Below are 25,837 nucleotides of genomic sequence, written 5' to 3'. Positions count from 1 at the left end.
GCACTTGTCGAGTGCAGAGCACTGTATTAAGTGCTTGGGAGAGTACAGTATAACTGACACGTTCCCAGCCCACAGTGAGCTTACGGCCCAGAGGGGGAGACAGACATTGATATAAATAAATTACAGATATATACATAGGAGTCGTAGGGTGGAGGTGGGGGGGAAGTGGTGAATAAAGGGAGTAATCAGGGCAACGGAGAAGGGAAAGAGAGAAGAGGAAAGGAGGGCTTAGAGGAGGCCTTTTGGAGGAGATGTGTCTTCAATAAGGCTTTGAAGAGGGGGAGAATAATTGTGCGTCAGATATGAGGAGGGTGGGCCTTTCAGGCCAGAGGCAGGATGTGAGCGAGAGGTCAGTGGCAAGGTCAAAGGTCCATTGTTGTTTTAAATGAGACATGGGCCTATTGGAAATATTTCTTGCTGTAGCTCTTCGATATTGAGTAAAACAAAAAATAATCACTGGCTTTCAGCTATATTCCCATTTTGCTGTGAACAGTAGTGAAAATGATATCAAAATTGCAGAGGCAGTTGCAAGTATAGGTTTCTGGAAAAAATATAGAATTTGCCCCTTGTTTGGAAAACGAGTCAGACCGAGATGTTTTAAGGATCCATTTTTCGGAGAGTGGCTTTTCCGTGCTCAGCCGGGGTTTTACTTCCTTCCTCTCCCCCTCGTCCCCCTCTCCATCCCCCCCATCTTACCTCCTTCCCTTCCCCACAGCACCTGTATATATGTATATATGTTTGTACAAATTTATTACTCTATTTATTTTACTTGTACATATCTATTCATTTTATTTTGTTAGTATGTTTGGTTTTGTTCTCTGTCTCCCCCTTTTAGACTGTGAGCCCACTGTTGGGTAGGGGCTGTCTCTATATGTTGCCAACTTGTACTTCCCAAGCGCTTAGTACAGTGCTCTGCACACAGTAAGTGCTCAATAAATACAATTGATTGATTGATTGATTGATAAACCGGATCGAGGTACAGTGAGAAGGTTAGCATTAGAGGAGTGAAGTGTGTGGGTTGGGTTGTAGATGGAGTGCACATGTCAAAGCAGATGGGTAATCCGTTGATTCGTTCTATTTATTGAGCATTTACTGTGTGCAAAGCACTGTACTAAGCGCTTGGGAGAGTACACTATAACAACAAACATTCCTGTCCACAGTGAGCTCACAGTCTGGAGTCCAGAATCTTAGGGAGGATTTCTGTATCCTTCCCATCCTTCTTCCAAATTCTAAGACCTCCTTCTCCCCTCCACTTATTTCAGCAAGAGCCGAACAGCAATGATGATCTTGGTGATCATCATCACCTCTATCTGTGGCGCACCCGCTAGATAAAAGGCACAATACTGGGGGAACTTGTCTATCTACTCTTGTTCTGCCATTCTCTCCTAGGCCCTTAGATCAATGCTCTGCCCACAATAAGGGTGCAATAAATATGATTGGCTAATAAAACAAAGAATTAAGACCAAGTGCCTGCCCTTGAAACACTTGCAATGTGATGGGGAAGAACAATCGGCTTTTTAGATTTAACTCTCAACAATTTAAAAAGAGCCAAAGATGAGTTTTAAATACCCAATACAGAGCTCTGCATGCAGTATTTGCTTAAATACTGATGATGATCATTTTGAGGTTTCTCGTGGTGGAGAATTAGCAACACCCTTCCAGTCTGTTGGTCTAGAGAAAGTTTTAGAAGATATCTGTGGTATTTTTCTCAACCGTCCCAGTGGGGTAGCCAGAACCTGGGACATTGTGAATCTTCACAATCAGGAGACCGAAGAGCACATGGGAAGAACCCATTTTGGCTTCTTGGGGCCCTCATGATAGATAATGGCAGATAGCCTCTAGGAGATAAGGGAAGGAAACCCCCACAGTGCTATAATGTTGATGATTCCTCCGACTGATCTAGCTTGGGAAACCACTCGATCTGATGAGTCGCTGGCGTTACCAGGTATCTGAATGACCCCATCACCACCCGCGGTTTAGTACTGTATTCATTCTGGTGACTGTCTCAGACGACGAAAACAATTCCAGGCAACTTTTAAATGAGTAAAAAATAACCTGTCACACCATCTCCTCGGAGTGCTCTTCTGACCCGAGAAGTTTGATAATAATACTCGGTTTGAGGTATGTGGGGCTAAGTCAGACTCCAGGACCTCTCTTCCTCCTTTCAAAACCCTACTGAGAGCTCACCTCCTTCAGGAGGCCTTCCCAGACTGAGCCTCCTCCTTCCTCTCTCCCTCTCCCCCGCCCTACCTCCTTCCCCTCCCCACAGCACCTGTATATATGTTTATACAGATTTATTACTCTATTTATTTTACTTGTACGTATTTACTATTCTATTTTATTTTGTTTATATGTTTTGTTTTGTTGTCTGTCTCCCCCTTCTAGACTGTGAGCCCGTTGTTGGGTAGGGACCGTCTCTATATGTTGCCAACTTGTACTTCCCAAGCGCTTAGTACAGTGCTCTGCACACAGTAAGCACTCAATAAATATGATTGAATGAATGAATGAATGACCTGCCCCCTCCCAAATGTGCCCTGGAAGATGCTTTGATTTTTTTTTTTAATTTTTAATTTTTTTTTAATCAGTTGATGGAGGTCTCCATTCCTGTTTCTTGCCTTCATTATCTTAGGAGAGCAGGATGGTCTTGTGGATACAGCAAAGGCCTGGGGGGGTCAGAAGGACCTGGGTTCTAATCCCGGCTCTGCCACTTGCCTGCTGTGTGATCTTGGGCAAGTCACTTCACTTCTCTAGACCCTCATCTGTAAAATGGGGATTAAGACTGTGAGTCCCATGTGGGGCAGGGACTGTATCCAACCCGATTATCTTGTATCTACCCCAGTGCTTAGAACAGTGCCTGGCACATAGTAAGTGCTTAACAGGTACCATTATTATTATTAATAATGTATGCAGTTCGGTACACTTTAGAACTGTCCTTTCCTTCAAGGACATTTTGGTATAATGAGGGAAGCTAAGCTTGCATACGTCGGCTGTGTACAGTAGAAACAAGAGTAAGAGTGTAGATAGAATGATAACAAACGTAGACAATTACAGATATGAGTACTACTCCTGTGACTAATCAATCATATTTATTAAGCACTTACTGAGTTCAGGGCACTGTACTAAGCACTGGGGATAGTGCAGTGTACACTATAGCAGGGTTGGTAGACATGTTACCTGCCCAAAACAAGCTTATGGTCTAGAGGAGCTTAGAAGATGATATGTCCAGAGAGGAAGATATTAGCTGGGGAATGTCTAATGGAGGAGGTGACTTTTAAGAGTGTTTTGGGAGATGTAGAGGGGTGGGATGGGAAACTTGACAGGGGAGGAAATCCCTAGAAAGGGGAAAGGCATATGATACGGATAGTAAGTCTTTGGGAAGGACGGTGGAAGAAGAGAACATGTAGGTGAGTAGGAGACAGAGGGCGAAGAAGCTTGAAAATGGTGGGGAATTTGATGCAGAGAAAAAAATTGGAGGTTTCTGAAAAGGGGAATGATGAAATCTGGAAGTTGATCCAAGCAGCTGTGGGTACGATAGGTGGAAGAGGCTATCAGTCATTCAAGCTATGTGTAGAGCACTGTACTAAGCACTTGGGAGAGTACAGTACCACAGAATTAGCAGACATGTTCCCTGCCCAGAACAAGCTGACAGTCTAGAGGGGGGAGACAGACATTAATATGAAAAAATAAATCACTTATAACATGCAATTTAAAGATACGGATGCAAGTGCTTTAGGATAGGGGCGAATATCAAAAATTGAAAAGTCACAGATCTAAGTGCAGGTTAGAGGCAGAAACACCCAGATAGGAGGGTGATGCCGTAATCTAACGATGAGGGTTTGATCCAGGGTGGTGGTAATAGAGGTGGAGGCAAAGAGGCAGATCAGGGAATTATTATGGAGGAAAAGCCAGCAGGACTTGGAAATGGAAATGAACTGAATCAGTGGTACTCATTATGGGCAGGGAACGTGTCTGCTAATTCTGTCGTACTCTCCCAAGCACTTAGTACCGTGCTCTGTGCATTTTAAGCACTCAATAAGTTCCGTTAATTGATTTTACGGATTTTTTTGAGCACTTACTGGCACAGAACACTGTACCAAGTGCTTGGGTGAGTTCTACAGAAACAGAGTTGGTAGACACATTTTGCCAGGTGGAAGACAGAGAAGTTAAAGTCAACACTGAGGTTATGAGCTGTCGGGACAGGGAAGAGGCAGGTGGAATCGACTGTGATGGAAAACTAGGAGAAATAGTTTAACGAGATCAGCTTTGGCATAACAGTGCTTTGCACTTAGTAAGTGCTCAATAACTGCCATTATTATTGTTATTATTATTATAGCATTGAGTCTAACATCGCCTGTGGAGACATCCAGGTGTAGCAGGAGTTGTGAGATTGTAAAGCGGGTGAGAAGCTGAGGTTGATGAGGCGTGGATAAGAGGTGAAACCAGCATGGCCGAACGGTATTTACCCCATAGGAAGGTGGAAGGAAGAAATCAAATGTTCACAGTCCCAAGCACTTAGTAAAGTGCCCTGCACAGAGTAAGCGCTCAATAAGTATGATTTAAAGAATGAATGGGATTAAGACTGTGAGCCTCTTGTGGGACATAGACCGTGTCCAACCTGATTAGGTTGTATCTACCCCAGTGCTTAGTACAGTGCTTGGCAAACAGTAAAGCGCTTAACAAATACCATTAAAAAAAAATTATGGACACCCAGGAAGTACTCCATGAGAGAAGTGAATTCTTGGTGAAGCACCCATCTCATCCCAGTCCCTTCATTAGGACTCGTCCAGTTTGTGAATTATTGTATTAATTTATTTGTGTTAATGTCTGTCTCCCTGCCTCTAGACCATAAGCTTGTTGTCGGTAGGGATGTGTCCGTTTATTGACATACTCTCCAAAGTGCTTAATGTGGTGCTCTGCACCCAGGAAGCGCTCAATAAATATGTTGAATAAATGGAAAACAAAGCATGGGGGGGTCATCTCTCCTTTGCTTTTTACTAGCTCGAGGAGACTGTGTTCTTTCTTGGCAGGTACGTGCCTTGGAATTTCCACGAGCCTGTCCCTGGGCAGTACCAGTTCACCGAGGATCGCGATGTAGAGTATTTCCTGCGGCTTGCCAATGAGACGGGGCTGTTAGTCATCCTGAGGGCCGGCCCTTACATTTGTGGAGAGTGGGACATGGTGAGTCAGCGTGCCTTCATTCAAACATTGTCGTATTTATTGAGTGCTTACTGTGTGCAGAACACTGGACTAAGCGCTTTCCTCCTGCCCTCCGTCGTTGAATTGGGAGTTGAGTCCTGTGTGGATTGGGAACATTATGATGTGGGGCTTTATTAAAGCTCAGACTTCTGAAGGCGGGAAACATGGAGTTTCCATAGTTGGTGCAAGTTCATTAGGGACAGGAAACTAGGAGGAGATCACAAAAAGGACATTTAAAGATAGGCAGCCATGGCCTGATGGAAAGAGCACAGACTTTGTGGGGGGCATCGGAGGACCTGGGTTCTAAGCTTGGCACGGCCCCTTGCCTGCTGTGTGACCTCGGGCAGGTCACTTAACTGCGCTGTGTCTGTTTCGCCATCTGCAGAATGGAGAGTAAATATCTGTTCTGCTCCTTAGAATGTAAGCCCCACCTGGTGCTGTGTCTGATATAATTGTCGTGCATCTTCCCAGTGCTTGGCACATAGTAAGTACTTAACAAATCCCATGATAATATCTTTATTATATAAGCCCCTTCCACACACCTGCATCTCTAATCCCAAGGCCTCTTGTAACTTCGTCTAATTTTAGTGGTCATCTTTAATGAACACCCAGGAGGTGCCTCACTTGAGGGGTGTTATTGTTATTATTGGTTTTTTAATGGTGTTCAATAAGTACTCATTATGTGCCAGGCACTGTACTAAGTGCTGGGGTAAATTCAATGTAATCAGATTGGACACAGTCCCTATCCCACATGGGACTCACAGTCTTAGCCCCCATTTTAAAATGAGGTAACTGAGGCCCAGAGAAGGGACTTGCCGGAGGTCACACAGCGGACGAGTGGCGGAGTCAGGATTAGAACCTAGCTCCTTCTGACTCAAAGACCAGTGCTCTATCCATAGGAGCTGCTTCTCTATTATTGTTATTATTATTATTATTATTATTATTATTGCTATTATCATTCTTATTGTTGTTGTATTTGTTAAACACTTAGTATGATGTGCCAAGCACTGGGGAGATGCATGGTAAACATTTCAATCAATCAATCGTATTTATTGAGCGCTTACTGTGTTCAGAGCACTGTACTCTCCCCCATGTCAAAGCTTTATTCAATCAATCAATCAATCAATCGTATTTATTGAGCGCTTACTGTGTGCGGAGCACTGTACTAAGCACTTGGGAAGTACAGTTGGCAACATTTAGAGACAGTCCCTACCCAACAGTGGGCTCACAGTCTAGAAAGGGGAGACAGAGAACAAAACCAAACATATTAACAGAATAAAATAAATAGAATAGATATGTACAAGTAAAATAAATAAATAGAGTAATAAATATGTATAAACATATATACATATAAACAGGTGCTGTGGGGAAGGGAAGGAGGTAAGACGGGGATGGAGGGGGGATGAGGGGGAGAGGAAGGAGGGGGCTCAGTATCTGAAACAGCTATTTCAGACATAGCTCTATTACTGTTATTAGGTAAACTGACCCTGCATCCTATTTTAGGCAGGGGATTTAGTTCTTGGCTATTTGTAGACTTGCCGTGGTTTAGGGAAGACCGCAGTTGATCCAGACCCCGGCCGGTCAGCGTGGTTGGGATCTGAGGGTGGGTTGGCGGAGCCCTGGTTTCCTCATCTCGGTGGTCTCTTCCTAGTCGGAGGTTGCCTCCCTTCAGATGGACCTAATGCCGGCTGTGGGCAAAGTGGATTCAGAGGGATCTTGGCTAGTGGTTCTTTATAAGGATATCCAGAGTTTTCTCTCCCTCATCAGAGACCAGAGATAACTAGGGACTTTTGGAAAACTTTCCCCTGAAGGTACCTGGGGACTCCACTAGACTGTAAGCTTGCTATGGGCAGCGGATGTGTCTGTTATATTGTACTCTCACAAGTGCTTATTACAGTGCTCTGCACACTGCAAGTGTTCAATAAATGCAATTGACTGACAGAATGTATTGCAGGGAAGGGTGGCGGGCTGAGCCCTGGGAGTAATTTTATTGAGCTATAAATAAATCAATTTATTTATTATTAATTATAAATTTATAAAGCAATAAATAATGTTTAGTGAGCACTTACTGTCTGCAAAGCACTATCTTTAAGTGCTCAGGAGAGTACAGTATAACAACAAACAGACACGTTCCTGCCCACCACGAGCTCACTGTCTAGAGCGGGGGGGACAGACGTTAATATAAATAGATAAATAAATTACAGACATATGCAGATATACAAATATGTGCTGTGGGGATGGGAGAGAGGATGAATGAAGGAGCAAGTAAGAGTGGCACAAAACATCAGACTTGGGTCAGAACAAGTTTATTTGATCAGGATTTAGTGGCAGTGGATTCCCATCCGCATTAAAAACATGGCTAGGAGATAGTGGTTTCTTTGTTATTGTAAAGAGTAAATTAAAACAATTCTCTTTTTTCCACCTTAGGGGGGCCTACCTGCTTGGCTGTTAGAGAAAGAAACGATAGTTCTCCGCTCTTCTGATCCAGGTAAGATCAGTAGAGCGTTCAGAAATCTAGTTGCTCTAATATCAGAGATTTGCGGCAATCTCGGATGCTTTCGGAGAGAAGAGCGTAGCTCTAACATTTCTTCTGGCCTCTGGGAGTTCGGAGGGTGAATTCTGAATGCTCTGTGTAGACCATGTAGAGAGATGATTCCACATCCCACAAATCCCACAAAAGAAAGGAATAGCCGAAGAATCATCCATCAATCAATCATATTTGAGTGCTTACTGAGTGCTTACTTTGGATGAAGAAAATATAACACAGTTGGTAGTCGAAACAGCATGGCCTAATGGAAAGAGCGTGGGCTTGGGAGTTGGGAGGACCTGGATTCTATTCCCAACTCTGCCACTTATCTGCTGTATGACCTTGGGCTCGTCACTTCTCTGTGCCTCAATTCCTTTGTCTTTCAAATGGGAATTCAATACTGGTTCTCCCTCCTACTTAGGCTCTGAGCTTCATGTGGGACAGGTACTCTGATTGTCATGCAGCTACCCCAGTGCTTAGGACAATGCCTGCCACATAGTAAGCACTTAACCAATACCATAGGGGAAAAAAATCCACCCTGAATGTAGCAGTGCATCCTGTGAAGCAGTAACACCACCTGTCCAAGTGAATTTCCTCGCAAAATAATATGCGAAGTAGGTTTTTTTGTCTTGTCAGTCCTTCGGTCTTCCTTGAAGCAGCCTTTCCTTTAATACTTTCTATTCTCACCCCTTTAGCCTGTGAACCCCATGCGGGACAGGGACTGAGTCTGTACTGATTGTATTGTAATAGTAGTAACGTTATTTACAAAGCACTTTCTGTTCATACAGCACTGTTCTAAGGCCTGAGAAGGGATGTGCCAGGGTGAATTAGATGTGGATTCTGTCCACAATTCATAGTCTATGAATTGTATCTAATAATAATCATAGCATTTATTAAATGCTTACTATGGGTCAAGCACTGCTCTAAGCACTGGGGTAGAAACACGTTAATCATGTTGTACGCAGTTCCTGTCTCACGTGGGGCTCACAGTCTAGATAGGAAGGAGGATAGGTATTGAACCCCCATTTTACAGATGGAGAAACTGAGGCACAGAGAAGTGAAGCAACTTGACCAGGGTCACACAGCACAGCAAGTGGCAGAGGCAGAATTGGAACCTAGGCTCTCTGATTCCCAGGCCCGAGCTATTTCCAGTAGGCCATGCTTTTTACTATTAGTCCAGTGTTTGGGGCGTTATAAGTGCTTAATAAACTCCACTATTTTTTATATTAATATTTTAGTTATTTGTATCACAAGGCATTTTTTTTAACAATCTACTTCCTAGCCTCAAAGCCTGCATATCAGACTTCTTATAAATATCGGACTCATGGCATTATTTGAAAAGGTGTATTTGAATATATTTAATGATGGCATTTAGTAAGCGCTTACTATGTGCAAAGCACTGTTCTAAGCGCTGGGGAGGTTACAAGGTGATCAGGTTGTCCCACGGGGGGCTCACAGTCTTCATCCCCATTTTGCAGGTGAGGCACAGAGAAGTTATGTGAGTTGCCCAAAGTCACACAGCTGACAACTAGTGGAGCCGGGATTTGAACCCCTGATCTCTGACTCCAAAGCCCGTGCCCTTTCCACCGAGCCCCGCTGCTTCTCCAATATATTTGCATTTGTGGAGTCTTCCACAGTGGAGGGGATTTTCTGGACACTCCTCATGAGCCAAGCTATTATTCTTCCTTTCTCAGATTACCTCGCCGCTGTGGAGAAGTGGATGGGTGTCCTTTTGCCCAAGATGAAGCCGTTACTCTATCAAAATGGAGGGCCCATCATCACCGTACAGGTAATCCCCCTCCCTCCGGAGGCCCAGAGCAGCAAAGAGGATTTTATTCATTCATTTAGTCATATTTATTGAGCACTTACTGTGTGCAGAGACAATCCCTGCCCACAGCGGGCTCACAGTCTAGAAGGGTGAAGGATTTGAGACTTGCTAATGGCCTCAGGCGTCCTAGCAGTCAGACCGTGGCCGTTGAGGGCACCGAAAAGGGTCAGCAGTGTTGCCTAGTGGATAGAGCCCGGGCCTAGGAGTCAGAAGGACCTGGGTTCTAATCCTGACTCCGCCACTCATCTGCTGTGTGACCTCGGTTTTGTGGGCAGGGAGTGCATCTGTTATATTGTTATACTGCGCTTAGTACAGTGCTCTTAGCACAGTAAGTGCTCAAAAAATATCGACTGATTGACTTGGGCAAGTCACGATTTGCTTGTATCTTGCCCCAGTGCTTAGTACAGCATTCATTCATTCAGTCGTATTTATTGAGTGCTTACTGTGTGCAGAGCACTGTACCAAGAGCTTGGAAAGTACAAGTCGGCAACATATAGAGACAGTCCCTACCCAACAATGGGCTCACATAGTAAACTGGCTCCGCCAATTGTCAGCTGTGTGACCTTGGGCAAGTCACTTAGCTTCTCTGTGCCTCAGTTACCTCAACTGTAAAATGGGGATTAAGACTGTGAGCCCCACGTGGGACCATCTGATTACCTTGTAACCTCCCAAGCGCTTAGAACAGTGCTTTGCACGTAGTAAGCGCTTAACAAATGCCATAATTATTATTGTTATTATTATAAACACCTAACAAATATGACAATGATGATTATTATTATAGCAGTCATGCTGTGCCCTTTGATGCACAGTCTCTTTCCGAAGGGGGTGAGTTTTGATTTTTGCCTTCTCCCCTCTTCATGGCTGTTTGAGTCCATTAAAGTTTACCTTAAATGGGTTTGCGGATGGGTTATTTTCACCAGCTTTCTCATCTCCACCCTCACACTGAAAAATTCCCCATGGTCCTTGCTCCAAATTTAATGCAAGGAGCTTCCAGCATTGACCTCATTTCTACTTCTCACTTAGTTTATCTTAGTTCCTCGCCTTCAGTGCTATCATTCTAGACTGTAAGCTCGTTGTGGGTAGGGGAAGTGATTGCCAATTCTGTTGTATGGTACTCTCCCAAGATGTTAATACGATTCTCTGCACATAGTAATTGCTCAGTAAATACTATCAATGATCTGTCCTTCCGATTATACTGGTGTGACATGTTTTCCTGCAATAGCCTTGGATTGAATTGCAAGGAACATTTTTTCTGCTTCTCTCAGCATCTGGCCTCACCTTCTGCTCTTCTTTCTTTTGATCTAATTTCATTTCTTTTTTTTCTTCCACCCCCACTCCTCTCAGAATCACTTTCAGTGTCTGCCACAGCTTTTCCACCTCATTTTGAGAAACTCCACTAAAGTGTCATGCGAAAAGTGTCATGCGAAGATCAACTCGGTGAAGGGTTTCCTGGTGTCTTGGGACCAAGTTGTCGGCTTGGGTCTAGTTCTAGTTCAGACTGCAGTCCCATCTCAGTGTGCAAAACTGACCAGGAACTTTGTCTGTCTTCCTCCCTCCCCACCCCAAGTCCAGCAGACTGGCATTTCCTCCTGCCTTCAGGACGGCTCTACCTGTATGACATTTCAGACTTAACATGTCTAAAACAGAGCTCCTTATCTTCCCACCCAAACCCTGTCCTCCCCTTGACGTTCCCACCATCCTCCCTGCGTCGCAAGTCGGGTAGGGATTTTCTCTATTTGTTGCCGAATTGTACTTTCCAATTGTACTGTGTGCTCTGCACACAGTAAGCGCTCAATAAATACGATTGAATGGAATGAATGAAAGGAGTAGAGCAGAGAAAGGAGTCAGAATTTTTTTTTATGGTATTTGTTAAGTGCTTTCTATGTGCCAGGCACTGTTCTAAGCACCGGGGTAGATACAAGCAAATCGGATTGGACACAGTCCCTGGCCTACATCCACAGTTTGAACCCTATTTTACAGATGAGATAACTAAGGTACAGAGAAGTGAAGTGACTTGTCTAACGTCACACAGCAGACGAGGATTAGAACCTAGGTCCTTCTGACTCTGAGGCCCGTGCTCTATTCATTAGGCTACGCTGCTTCTCTTAAAGCCACGAGATTTACTAAATTTTCCTTACCAAGTTGTCAGCTTGGGTGTAGTATGCATCTTCGTGTTCTAGTCCAACCTGTTCTTCCAACCCAGAGGGCAACTGCTTAGTAATTAGTTTTACTTTCCCTCCTCCTTCTCCCTGCCCCCCAAGTTCAGCAGTAGAGCAGGGAATTGGAAAGGAGACAGTATTTTAATGTACCAAGGTGAAGTGGACTGTAGACTCGCTGTGGGCAGGGAATGTGTCTGCTAGTTGTGTAGTATCGTACTTTCCCAAATGCATAGTACAGTGCCCTGTGCCCAGTAACTGCTCAATAAGTACCATTGTTGAACTGGATTATCGTCACCAAATTGTCAGCTTGAGTCTAGATTGAATCTTCGAGTTCTAATTAATAATTAATAACAGTCTTTTAGACTGTGAGCCCACTGTTGGGTAGGGACTGTCTCTATATGTTGCCAACTTGTACTTCCCAAGCACTTAGTACAGTGCTCTGCACACAGTAAGTGCTCAATAAATACGATTGATTGATTGATTGATTAATAATAATGATGGTATTTGTTAAGCACTTACTATGTGCCAAGCACTGTTCTAGGCACTGGGGGAGAGACAAGGTCATCAGGTTGTCTCACGTGGGGCTCACAGTCTTAATCCCTATTTTACAGATGAGGTAACTGAAGCACAGAGAAGTCAAGTGACTTGCCCAAAGTCACACAGCTGCCAAGTGGCGGAGCCGGGATTAGAACCCATGACCTCTGACTCCCAAGCCTGTTCTCTTTCCACTGAGCCATGCTGCTTCTCTCATTCAACCTGCACTCCCATTTCAGGGTGCAAGACTGATCAGTAATTGGTTTATGTCTACCCCCCGAAGTCCACAAGTAGAGCAGGGAATTGGAAAGGAGTCAGTATTTTAATGCACCAAGGTTAACCAAATTCTCTTTGCCAAGTTGTCAGTGGGTGTGGGATGTATTTACGCGTTTTAGTTCAACCTGCAGTCCCATCCTAGGGTTCGAGATTGATCAATTATTGGTTTATCTCCCTCTGACCCCTCTCCCAAGTCCAAGAGTAGAGAGGGGAGTGGAAAGGAGTCAGTATTTTGATGCAACTTGAAAGATATTTACATTCTAGGTGTGAAATTTGTACTCTCTAGGCATAATAGAATGCAACTTCACGGACCTGATGTAATGCTAAAACTTTTGAGTTCTAGAAAAATCTCACAGGCATTTTTTGGGGAAAAAAGGGGTCATAGACATCAACATCTAGAGATGCAAGTTTTTATAATCACATTCATTAGACTGGAAGCAAAACATACTGTGAAAGTTTGGTAGTTTCTACATTAATCAGGGTCTTACACCTTCAAGTGTGCATGCTTTTACCAGTGGTGCTTTTGAAACTGTTGAAACTCTTGGTCATTGTGAGCCCAATGTGGGACAGAAACTGTGATTTGACTCGTATCTACTCCAATGCTTAGAGTGCTTGAAAACGTAGTAAGCATTTTAAACAAATATAATAATAATAATTTAAAAAAGAGCTTGAAGGCTCTCCCCTCATTACGTATCTCGGTTCCTTTCCTAAAGGAACCTCGTTTGCACATATCGCTCCTCTCAAGCCAGTCTACTCTCTGTGCCTCATTCCTGTCTCCCTGGCTATTATTCCTCTTGCCTAGAACTCGCTCCCCCTTCACATAACAATAATAATAATAATTGTGGTGTTTAAGCACTTACCATGCACCAGGCACTGTGCTAAGCTCTGGGGTGGATACAAGCAAATCGGGTTGGACGCAGTCGCTCTCCCGCATGGGACTCAGAGTCTTCATCCCCATTGTACTGATGAGGTAACTGAGGCCCAGAGAAGTGAAATGACTTGCCCAGAGTCACACAGCAGACAAGGGGCAGAGGCGGGATTAGAACCTAGGTCCTCCTGACTTCCACCCCCATGCACTTATGCATTCAGTCAGTCAGTCAATCGTATTTATTGAGCACTTACTGTGTGCAGAGCACTGTACTAAGCGCTTGGGAAGTACAAGTTGGCAACGTATAGAGATGGTCCCTACCCAACAGTGGGCTCACAGTCTAGTCTATCCACTCTGCAGGCCGTCGTGCTCCCCTTCTTCAAAGCCCTTCTAAAATCACACCTCCACGAGGAGGCCTTCCCTGGTGAATTCTCATGACTTCATCCTTTCAGCACTTTTGTATCACTCTAGGGGCCTCTCCCCCTAAGTCCAGTGCTTAGTACAGTGCCTGGCACATAGTAAGTGCTTAACAAATGCCATAATTATTATTTACAGTGATACTCCCCCCAGTAGCACTTAGGAACGTATCTTTGAATTTCATTGCTTCTCCTTACCTGTAATTTCTTTTAGTGTCCATCTTCCCTGCTAGACTGTAAGATCTCCTAGTTAAGGGACCAGGTTTAGTGACTCTCTTATTCTCCCAAGTGCTTAGTACAGTGCTTGGCGCAGCGTAAGCACCCAAGTACTGTTGATTGTTTGATCTGAACTGCAGTATTGAACCCAGAATTTGAGGTTTACTGGAGTTTGACCACTTTGACACTAGAACTGAAGTTGAGGAAGGAAGAGGAAGGGAGAAGTCACTTTTTTTTGTTATTTAAAAGCTTACTATGTGTCAAGCACTGTTGTAAGTACCGAGGGAGGTGCAGGATAATCTGGACACAGTCTTTGTCCCACATGGGGATCACAGTCTGAGGGAGAACAGGTATTGAATCCCCATTTTGCTGTGGAGGTAACTGAGGCACAGAGAAGTGAAGTGACTTGCCGAGGGTCACGCAGCAGGCAAGTTGTGGAGTGAGGATTAAAACACTGGTCGTCTGGCTCCCAGTCCCATGCTCTTCCTACTAGGCCACTTTGCTTCCTGAGATCCAAGCTGACCACCTAGTCATTCATTCATTTAATCATATTTATTAAGCGCTTACTGCTTGCAGAGCACTGTACTAAGCGCTTGGCAAGTAAAATTCAGCAACAATTTAGCACTTATGGACTCTGAGTTAGTTTCTTTTCTTTTGGAGGGTTAAGGGAACCTTTGGAGAAATGTATCCATGGAAGACCCTTATTTGAAGTCAGTAAATCATCGCTTCTACTTGTTCATCACTCCAGCCCAGCAGCACTTGTGTGCATATCCTTACACGCTACTGTTTTCCCGATCGGTCATTTATTTTAATGATCATCTTGAGCTCCTTGTGGACTTATTGTATGCAACTCTATTGTATTATAGTTTCCCAAGCGCTTAGTACAGTGCTCTGCGCACAGTAGCGCTCAATAAATGCCATTGATTCTAAATGCCTTCTAGTTATCGTCCCATATCCCTCCTACCATTCCTTTCCAAACTCCTTGAACGAGTTGTCTACACGCGCTGCCTAGAATTCCTCAACAACAACTCTCTCCTCGACCCCCTCCAGTCTGGCTTCCGTCCCCTTCATTCCACGGAAACTGCCCTCTCAAAGGTCACCAATGACCTCCTGCTTGCCAAATCCAACGGCTCATATTCTGTCCTAATCCTCCTCGACCTCTCAGCTGCCTTCGACACTGTGGACCACCCCCTTCTCCTCCACACGCTATCTGACCTTGGCTTCACAGACTCCGTCCTCTCCTGGTTCTCCTCTTATCTCTCCGGTTGTTCTTTCTCAGTCTCTTTTGCAGGCTCCTCCTCCCCCTCCCATCCTCTTACTGTGGGGGCTCCCCAAGGTTCAGTGCTTGGTCCCCTTCTGTTCTCAATCTACACTCACTCCCTTGGTGACCTCATTCGCTCCCACGGCTTCAACTGTCATCTCTACGCTGATGACACCCAGATCTACATCTCTGCCCCTGCTCTCTCCCCCTCCCTTCAGGCTCGCATCTCCTCCTGCCTTCAGGACATCTCCATCTGGATGTCCGCCCGCCACCTAAAGCTCAACATGTCGAAGACTGAGCTCCTTGTCTTCCCTCCCAAACCTTGTCCTCTCCCTAACTTTCCCATCTCTGTTGACGACACTACCATCCTTCCCGTCTCACAAGCCCGCAACCTTGGTGTCATCCTCGACTCCGCTCTCTCATTCATCCCTCACATCCAAGCCGTCACCAAAACCTGCCGGTCTCAGCTCCGCAACATTGCCAAGATCCGCCCTTTCCTCTCCATCCCAACCGCTACCCTGCTCATTCAAGCTCTCATCCTATCCTGTCTGGACTACTGCACCAGCCTTCTCTCTGATCTCCCATCCTCGTGTCTCTCTCCACTTCAATCCATACTTCATGCTGCTGCCCGGATTATCTTTATCCAGAAACGCTCTGGGCATATTACTCCCCTCCTCAAAAATCTCCAGTGGCTACCAATCAATCTGCGCATCAGGCAGAAACTCCTCACCCTGGGCTTTAAGGCTGTCCACCACCTCGCCCCCTCCTACCTCACCTCCCTTCTCTCCTTCTACTGCCCAGCCCGCAACCTCCGCTCCTCCACCGCTAATCTCCTCACCGTACCTCGTTCTCGCCTCTCCCGCCGTCGACCCCCGGCCCACGTCATCCCCCGGGCCTGGAATACCCTCCCTCTGCCCCTCCGCCAAGCTAGCTCTCTTCCTCCCTTCAGGGCCCTGCTGAGAGCTCACCTCCTCCAGGAGGCCTTCCCAGACTGAGCCCCTTCCTTCCTCTCCCCCTCGTCCGCCTCTCCATCCCCCCATCTTACCTCCTTCCCTTCCCCACGGCACCTGTATATATGTATATATGGTTGTACATATTTATTACTCTATTTATTTATTTATTTTACTTGTACATTTCTATCCTATTTATTTTATTTTGTTGGTATGTTTGGTTCTGTTCTCTGTCTCCCCCTTTTAGACTGTGAGCCCACTGTTGGGTAGGGACTGTCTCTATATGTTGCCAATTTTGTACTTCCCAAGCGCTTAGTACAGTGCTCTGCACATAGTAAGCACTCAATAAATACGATTGATTGATTGATTGTTCGGTTGCTTGTGAATGACTCAGAATGGCCGATCTGATTGTCTGCAATCAAATCTCTTTTTTATGGTATTTAAGTGCTTACTTTGAGCCAAGCATTGTACTAACCATTGGGGTAGATACTGGTGTCAGGTTGGGCATAGTCCCTGTCCCTCAAGGGGCTCACGGTCTTAATCCCATTTTACAGATGCGGTAACTGAGGCCCAGAGAAATGAAGTCACTTGCCCAAGGTCACCCAGTAGACAAGTGGTGGAACCGGGATTCGAATCCAGGTCCTTCCAACTCCCAGGCCCATGCTTTATCCATTAGGACACACTGCTTCTGTAACTCTCCTTCTCCCTTCTGATTTGTAGGTTGAAAATGAATATGGAAGCTATTTCACCTGCGACTATGACTACCTACGCTCTCTTCAAAAGCTCTTCTATCAGCATTTGGGTGACAACGTGGTGCTGTTCACTACCGATGGAGCCAACAAAAACTTCCTCAAGTGTGGTGCTCTGCAAGGCCTTTATGCTACTGTGGACTTTGGGCCTGGTAGGTAGTGGACGCTTGTAGAAAACTTCCTCAGGTGTGGTGCTCCACAAGGCCTTTATGCCATGGTAGACTTTGGGCCTGGTGGACTACAGAAGCTTCTAGAAAACTCCTCAAGGATGGTGCTCTGAGAGGCCTTTATGCTATGGAAGACTTTAGGTCCGGTGGATTGTGGAAGCGTCTTGAAAACTTCCTCAAGTGTGGTGCTCCGCGAGGCCTTTATGCTACGGTAGACTTTGGGCATGGTGGGTTGTGGTAGCTTTTAGAAAACTTCCTCAAGGGTGGTGCTCTGCGAGGCCTTTATGCTACGATAGACTTTGGGCCTGGTGGACCACAGAAGCTTCTAGAAAACTTCCTCAAGGGTGGTGCTCTGAGAGGCCTTTAAGTATAGTAGACTTTGGGTCAAGGGGATTGCGGAAGCGCCTAGAAAACTTCCTCAAGTGTGGTGCTCCGTGAGGCCTTTATGCTACAGTAGACTTCGGGCATGGTGGGTTGTGGAAGCTTCTAGAAGACTTCCTCAAGGATGGTGCTCTGAGAGGCCTTTATGCTACGATAGACTTTGGGCCTGGTGAACTACAGAAGTTTCTAGAAAACTTCCTCAAGGGTGGTGCTCTGAGAGGCCTTTATGCTATGGTAGACTTTGGGTCAAGTGGATTGCAGAAGCGTCTAGAAAACTTCCTCAAGTGTGGTGCTCCGCAAGGCCTTTATGCTACAATAGATTTAGGGCATGGTGGATTGTGGAAGCTTCTAGAAGACTTCCTCAAGGATGGTGCTCTGAGAGGCCTTTATGCTATGGTAGACTTTGGGTTCAGTGGATTGCGGAAGCATCTAGAAAACTTCCTCAAGTGTGGTGCTCTGCAAGGCCTTTATGCTACAATAGACTTAGGGCATGGTGGGTTGTGGAAGCTTTTAGAAAACTTCCTCAAGAGTAGTGCTCCGCGAGGCCTTTATGCTACAATAAACTTTGGGCATGGTGGGTTGTGGAAGCTTTTAGAAAACTTCCTCAAGGGTGGTGCTCTGCGAGGCCTTTATGCCATGCTCGACTTTGGGCCTGGTGGACTACAGAAGTGGAAGACTTCCTCAAGGATGGTGCTCTGAGAGGCCTTTATGCTATGGTAGACTTTGGGTCCAGTGGATTGCAGAAGCGCCTAGAAAACTTCCTCAAGTGTGGTGCTCCGCGAGGCCTTTATGCTACAGTAGACTTTGGGCATGGTGGGTTGTGGAAGCTTTTAGAAAACTTCCTCAAGGGTGGTGCTCTGCGAGGCCTTTATGCTATGATAGACTTTGGAGCTGGTGGACTATGGAAGCTTTTAAAAGACTTCCTCAAGGATGGTGCTCTGAGAGGCCTTTATGCTATGGTAGACTTTGGGCCTGGTGGATTGAGAAAGCCTCTAGAATAACAGGGCCATTGGGCCTTTTGGGAAATTTAGTCACCATGAGCAGTCCCTAATAGGCAGAGAGGGTTTTTTTATGGTATTAAGCATTCACTATGTGCCAGGAACTGTGCTAAGCACTGGTCTACAAACAAGCTCAACAGGTTGAATTCAGTCCTTGTCCCACATAGGTCTCACAATCTTAATCCCCATTTTAGAGAAGAGGTAACCGAGGCTCACAGAAGTGAAGTGACTTGCCCAAGATCACACAGCGGACAAGTGGCGGAGCTGGAATTAAAAAGCAGGTCCTTCTGATTCCCAGGCCCATACTTTTTCTACTAGGTCACACTACTTCTCTGAGCTTCCTTTCCTTTTCAAAGATCACACTATTGACAGCAAAATCCTATTCGTGTGTGGGTGTGTAGACATATCCCAACTAATGTCTCAGATTAAATCACGTACTCGTTATGGGCAGGGAATGTATCTGTTTATTGTTATATTGTACTTTCCCAAACACTTAGTATGGTGCTTTGCATACAGCAAGCACTCAGTAAATGCGATTGACTAAATGAATGGAAGGGACAGGAATTTTAGGGTGTTGGAAAATGTCTGAGTATTTAGGGTCATGGACCTGGAAAATGTGCTCCCCAGGTAAGAATGGGTTTTGTCACCTTTCTGTTCCTCATTTGTTCAGCTTTGAAATTCTGTGTTTACGTTGTATCTGTGACATGGTTCAGGAGTCTTCAGTCAATTAGTATTACCGAGTGAGCACCTACTGTGTACTGTACTGTACAAAAAGTACATTCACTGTACTGAATGTTTGGGAGAGTACGCTACAACAGAGTTGGTGGACGTGTTCCCTGCCCACAAGGAGCTTACAGCCTGGAGGAGGAACCAGGCATTAAAAGAAATTATGGCTATGTACATAAGTGCCGTGTGGCCGAGGGTGTGGGGACTATCAAGTCCTTAAAGGGCACAGATCAAAATGTGTAGACGTTGCAGAAGGGAGAAGGAGGAGAGGAAATGAGGGTTTAATCGGGGAAGGCCACAATACGCTTGTGTGGTTTAGCACTTTCTCCAGTTCTGTCCTGACCTGGAGTTTGCCTCTAACCACCGCTTGGTATGGTGCTTGGCACATAGTAACTGCTTAGTAACTACCCTCACCACCATCTAGGGCTCACCTAAGACTGTGCCAGGGCAATCTGGATTTGCACACCCAGGGATTTTTCCTTGGTTTTGTAAATCGGTTTAGTGGCACACAACAAGATTATTTTTTTTTTATAAGGGTTTTGTAGCTACGTACGGTTCATTCCCTGGCTCTTGAGGGGTGGCAATCTAAAGGGAAGAAAATCTAGATAAACAGCATGGTAGGTAGAGCATGGGCATGAGAGTCAGAAGGATCTGGGTTCTAATCCCTCTTCCCCTTCTTGTCTGCTGTGTGAACTTGGGGAAGTCACTTCACTTCTCTGGGCCTCAGTTACCTGTGAAATGGGGATTAAGACCGTGAGCATCATGTGGGACAGGGACTGTGTCCAACCTGATTAGTTTGTGTCTCTCCCAGCCCCTTGTACAGTGTCTGGCACATAGCACTTGACAAATATTATCACTCTAAGAGATACCACAAAACAAAACAAGAAGGAGTACGAGGTTAAAGGCAAAACCAGATTTCAAAGATATTCGCTCAATTGAACCATTTGAAAATAGTTGTAAAAGCTGTCAGGGGGGAAAGGGGGTCCCTGAAGCTCTTCGCCACTGGGCAAAGTATGTGTCTTGTTTAGTGCTGTACTCTCCCATGTGCTTAGTACAGTGCTCAGGACACAGAAAGCGCTCAGTAAGTACAATGGACTGACTGCAAATAATAATAATGATGGCATTTATTAAGTGCTTACTATGTGCCAGGCACTGTTCCAGGCACTGGGGAGGTTACAAGGTGATCAGGTTGTCCCACGTGGGGCTCACAGTCTTCATCCCCATTTTCCAGATGAGGTAACTGAGGCACAGAGAAGTTAAGTGACTTGCCCAAAGTCCCACAGCTGACAAGCGGTGGAGTGGGGATTTGAACCCATGACCTCTGACTCCAAAGCCTGTGCTCTTTCCACTGAGCCACGCTGCTTCTATATGAGGCTGGTCCTGTTCCGATTGGCCACAAACATCCCGGCGTTCCAGATGTGGATATTACCTAGGACGTCCACCTGACCTTTGTCCCTTTGGTCAGGGGGAGGGGAGGTGCCACCCTTTAGGCTGACAACTCTGGAGTCTGCTTAAGCAGACTGGGTATTGCAGGGACAAAGTAACCCCAAACTTCAAGCACTTAGTACAGTGCTCTGCACAAAGAAAGTGCTTTAATAAATGCAATTGACTGCCCGGGTCCTGCCTTGGTAGTAGGTTCAGGGCCTGGGGTGTCATCCAAATGGGAAAATAATTCAGCTCTTGAGCCTTTCAAGTTCCCTAGTTCTCAAGGTGGGTCCTCTCTCTTAGTCTGCAGAAGGCCTCACTTGGTTGCCCCCAAACACCGTTCCCCATCATGGTCTACCTCCCAAATGACCCTGCCCAAGGACCAATGAGGATATAAAAGTGATTGCTGGAACTTGGGGTGACTTATGGGTATCCAGGTTGGGTGCCTTTTTTATGGTATTTATTAAGCGCTTAGTACGTGCCAGGCACATGCCAAGCGAATCAGGTTGGACACAGTCCCTGTCCCATGTAGGGCTCACGGTCTTAATCCCCATTTCACAGATGAGGTAACTGTGGCCCAGAGAAGTGAAGTGACTTGCCCACGGCTACATGGCAGACAGGTGGTGGAGCTGGGATTAGAACCCAGGTCCTTCTGACTACTGGGGAGGTAGCTGAAATACATCTGATCTTCAGTTTTGAAGGGGCATTGTCCTGTTCTAAAGATTAGCAGTATTCCCCATCTTGAGCCTCTGGCCGTCTGTCTGGTCTCCACCCCACTTCGAGCACTTTTTAAATTCAACATCGCCTTTTTCTGGGAGAAGCAGAAATCCTTCGAGTTGCCGGGAAACATTTAGCCAGAGCATTGAACACTGAGGACTCTATTTGAAGTGATTGATGTCAGCTCACCTAGTCTCTGGGCCCAGGTTCCAGAGGAAGTGGTCGTGATCATTTCCTCCCTTAGGTTCCAGCGGGTTGTGAATTAAAAGGGTAGCATCACCTTTATGCTGGAAGGAGTTATCGGAACGCTTTTAGTCAACCCTTTACTGGCTGAATCACTGTAATGAGCTGGCACATCTGTCACGTCTCATCTGGAGAGGGGCCAGGTAGCTCCCCAGCCCCGACTTTGAAGATTAGGACCCTGAAATACGCAGAGAGGGTAGGCTCTTTGGGCAGAGATTTCACAAGGGAACTAATGGCAGAGCTAGGAATATCACCAGGTTTCCCAGAATTTTCTTTCAGAACAGCGCTGCCTCTCCCGTCGGCCCGTCAGTCCTGGAGCGAATGAGGCAAAATGCAAAAATTATTTTTCAGTTGATGTCTCCAGTGTCTTCCCAATTCCAGTCTTCTCTGTCAAAATACTGACTTTTCAACAAACCACGAGCAGCGGGGATTCTGACCTGCTTATCTGTGCATCTGCCCCAGTATTGAGAACAGTGTGGATGCATAATAAGCACCTTTTTAAAAATGATAATCGTTTAAGCGCCATGTGCCGGGCACGATACTAAGCGCTGGGGTAGATACAAGCTAGTCAGGTTGGATGCGGTCCTTGTCCAACCTGGGCCTCACAGTCTTAACCCCCATTTTACAGGTGTGGGAACTGAGGCACGGAGAAATGAAGTCTCTTGCCGAAGGTCACACAGCTGACAAGTGGCTGAGCCGGGATTGGAACCCACATCCTTCTGACTCCCAGGCTTATGGTCTATCCACTAGGCCACATTGCTTCTCACTTAACAAATAAATACCACTATTATTATTCTTTGTGCTGTGGATTAATAGTGTACTGGGGAGCCACAATTCCTTTTGTCAAGTATTCTAAGCCTGTTGTGAGCTTCCACTAACTGTTTTTTTTTCTTTTTCTTTTTCTTCCAGGTAGCAACATTACAGCTGCCTTTGAAACCCAGAGGAAGAGTGAGCCCAGGGGTCCCTTGGTAAATATCAGTGCTTATTCAGTTTTTTTATGGTATTTGTTAAGTGCTTACTGTGAGTTAAACACTGTTCTAAGCACTGGGGAAGGTATCTGTTAGGTACAGGTACAGGTAGGACACAGTCCCTGACCCGCATGGAGTTCACAGTCTAAATAGAACAGAAAATAGGTATTTAATCCCCATTTTACAGTTGAGGAAACTGAGGACCAGAGAAGTTGTGACATGCCCAAGGTCACACAGAAAGCAGTTGGCAGAGCTGGGATTAGAACCCAGATAATAATAATAATGATGGCATTTATTAAGCGCTTACTATGTGCAAAGCACTGTTCTAAGCACTGGATGTGCAATGCACTGTTCTAAGCGCTAGGGAGTTTACAAGGTGATCAGGTGGTCCCACGGGGGGCTCACGGTTTTAATCCCCATTTTACAGATGAGGTAACTGAGGTACAGAGAATCAATCAATCAATCGTATTTATTGAGCGCTTACTGTGTGCAGAGCACTGTACGAGAAGTTAAGTGAATTGCCCAAAGTCACACAGCTTTATGCTGGAATGAGTTATCGGAATGCTTTTAGTCAACCCTTTACTGGCTGAATCACTGTAATGAGCTGGCACATCTGTCACGTCTCATCTGGAGAGGGGCCAGGTAGCTCCCCAGCCCCGACTTTGAAGATTAGGACCCTGAAATACACAGAAATACTGAAATAGGCTCTTTGGGCAGAGCCAGGATTTGAACCCATGACCTCTGACTCCAAAGCCCGTGCTCTTTCCACTGAGCCACGCTGCTTCTCATCCTCTGATTCTCATCCTCTGATCCGCTGATTTCCAACCCTGGGCTCTTTTCACTAGGCCACACTGCTTCCCAGCTAACTTGGTTATTGGTGGGACTCAGTGGCGACGTGCATTTTTAGCTGTTAGCCTGCTGGGATCTCAGCGTGAGACCCACGCTGTCATCCGTGACTGGATGAATTTAGTGAGGGGGAATAAGTTATTTCTTTGGGTGCAGTGACTCCTCGGGAGGGCAGATTAGTGGCTTCAGAACCCATAGCATGAGGAAGGAGAAAGTGTCCTCGGGCTAGCGGGGACTCAGAAGAGCCGATGGAAACTTGTGGTTTCCCAGCCCGCACACTTCACTCCTTTGGTGCTAATCTCCTCACTGCATCTCATTCTCGTCTATCTCGCCACCGACCCCTCACCCACGTCCTGTCTCTGTCCTGGAACACCCTCCCTCCTCAAATCCGACAATTATTGTCCCCCGCTTCAAAGTCTTATTGAAGGCTTCAAGAGGCCTTCCCTGACTCAGCCCTCCTTTCCTCTTCTCCCACTCCCTTCTGCACCACCATTATTTGCTCCCTTTATTCATCCCCCCTCCCAGCCCCACAGCACTTAAGTACATATCTGTAATTTATTTATATTAATGTTTGTCTCCCCCTCTAGACTAAGTCATCGTGGGCAGGGATGGTGTCTGTTTATTGTTATATTGCACTCTTATATTGCAAATGCTTAGTACAGTGCTCTGCACATAGTAAGCTCTCAATAAATACAATTGAGTAGGTTCACCGTGTCCACTTATGGTCGAGGGACTTGATTTAGAGAAGCAGCGTGACTTTGAGGATAGACCACAGGCTTGGAGTCAGAAGGACTTGGGTTCTAATCCCAGCTCTGCCACTTGTCTGCTGTGTGAACTTGGGCAAGTCACTTCTATGGGCCTCAGTTTCTTCATCTGTAAAATGGGATATTAAGAATCCGGGCCCCATGTGGGATGGGGACTGTGTCCAAACTAGTACACAGTACTTGGCACATAATAAGCGCTTAACAAGTATTATTATTATTCTTTATTTAGTGAGCGACTTCTTGATTAGCTAGAAAACCCAACATTGGCTCCCCTTGAATCTTGGTCGTGAGCTGATTCGTTCATTCAATTGTATTTACTGAGTGCTTACTGTGAGCAGAGCACTGTACTGAGCACTTGGAAAGTACAATACAGCAATAGAGACAATCCCTGCCCACCACGGGTTTGCAGTTTAGAGGGGGGGAGGCAGACATCTGAACAAGTAAACAGGCATCAATGTAAATAAATGGAATTATAGATATATACGTATATACATAATTGCCGTGGGGCGGGCAGGGAGGGAGAGCAAATGGAGCAAGTCGAGGTGACGCGGAAGGGAGGGGGAGCTGAGGAAAAGGGGGCTTAGTCTGGGAAGGCCTCCTGGAGGAGGTGCACCTTCAGTAGGGCTTTGAAGAGGGGAAGAGTGATTGACAGATGTGAGGAGGGAGAGCATTCCAAGCCAGAGGTAGGATGTGGGCCAGGGGTTGATGGCGGGGTAGGTGAGAATGAAGCACAGTGAGAAGGTTAGCACCAGAGGAGCGGAGTGCGCGGACTGGGATATAGAAGGAGAGAAGATAGGTGAGGTAAGAAGGGCCAAGGTGATGGAGAGCGTTGAAGCCAATAGTAAGGAGTTTTTGTTTGATATGGAGGTTGATAGGCAACCACGGGAAATTTTTGAGGAGGTGGATGACATAATAATAATGATGATGGCATTTATTAAGCACTTACTATGTGCAAAGCACTGTTCTAAGAGCTGGGGAGGTTACAAGGTGATGAGGTTGTCCCATGGGGGGCTCACAGTCTTAATCCCCATTTTACAGATGAAGGAACTGAAGCCCAGAGAAGTGAAGTGACTTGCCCAAAGTCACACAGCTAAGTGGCGGAGCCGGGATTTGAACCCACGACCTCTGACTCCAAAGCCTGTGCTCTTTCCACTGAGCCACGCTGCTTCTCTGTGTTTCTTTAGAAAGATAATCTGGGCAGCGGAGTGAAGTGGGGAAAGGCAGGTGGTTGGGAGGTCAGAAAGGAGGCTAATGCAGTAATCCAATCGGGATAAGATGAGTGATATGTTGCCAACTTGCACTTCCCAAGCGCTTAGTACAGTGCTCTGCACACAGTAAGCGCTCAATAAATACGATTGATTGATTGATATTGTACTAACGTGGTTGCAGTTTGGATGGGGAGGAAAGGGCGGACCTTGACGGATGTTTTGAAGGTAAGACCGGCAGGATTTGGTGATGGATTGGATATGTGGGGTGGATGAGGGAGCGGAGTCAAGGATGACACCAAGTTGGCGGGCTCGTGAGATGGGAAGGCTGGTTGTGCCGTCCACAGTGACAGAAAAGTCAGGGAGAGGACAGGGTTTGGGAGGGAAGATAAGGAGCTCAGTCTTGGACGTGGGTCT

At 45.9% G+C, this 25,837-nt stretch overlaps 1 protein-coding gene across 1 annotated transcript in view; it reads left to right on the top strand.

Annotated features, from left to right (window-relative positions):
- Positions 1-25,837, top strand: part of GLB1 (galactosidase beta 1) — a 94,974-nt gene that overhangs the window by 19,469 nt on the left and 49,668 nt on the right. Inside the window, exons 3-7 of the mRNA XM_038759822.1 lie at positions 5,028-5,178; positions 7,624-7,684; positions 9,418-9,512; positions 16,952-17,132; positions 22,547-22,605. Coding sequence (XP_038615750.1) covers positions 5,028-5,178; positions 7,624-7,684; positions 9,418-9,512; positions 16,952-17,132; positions 22,547-22,605 — 547 coding nt within the window. The remainder of the gene's footprint in view (positions 1-5,027; positions 5,179-7,623; positions 7,685-9,417; positions 9,513-16,951; positions 17,133-22,546; positions 22,606-25,837) is intronic.

The sequence above is a fragment of the Tachyglossus aculeatus genome, chromosome 2 (assembly GCF_015852505.1).
Source record: "Tachyglossus aculeatus isolate mTacAcu1 chromosome 2, mTacAcu1.pri, whole genome shotgun sequence".
Taxonomy (NCBI): Eukaryota; Metazoa; Chordata; class Mammalia; order Monotremata; family Tachyglossidae; genus Tachyglossus; species Tachyglossus aculeatus.
This window is presented reverse-complemented; position numbering and strand designations above follow the sequence as displayed.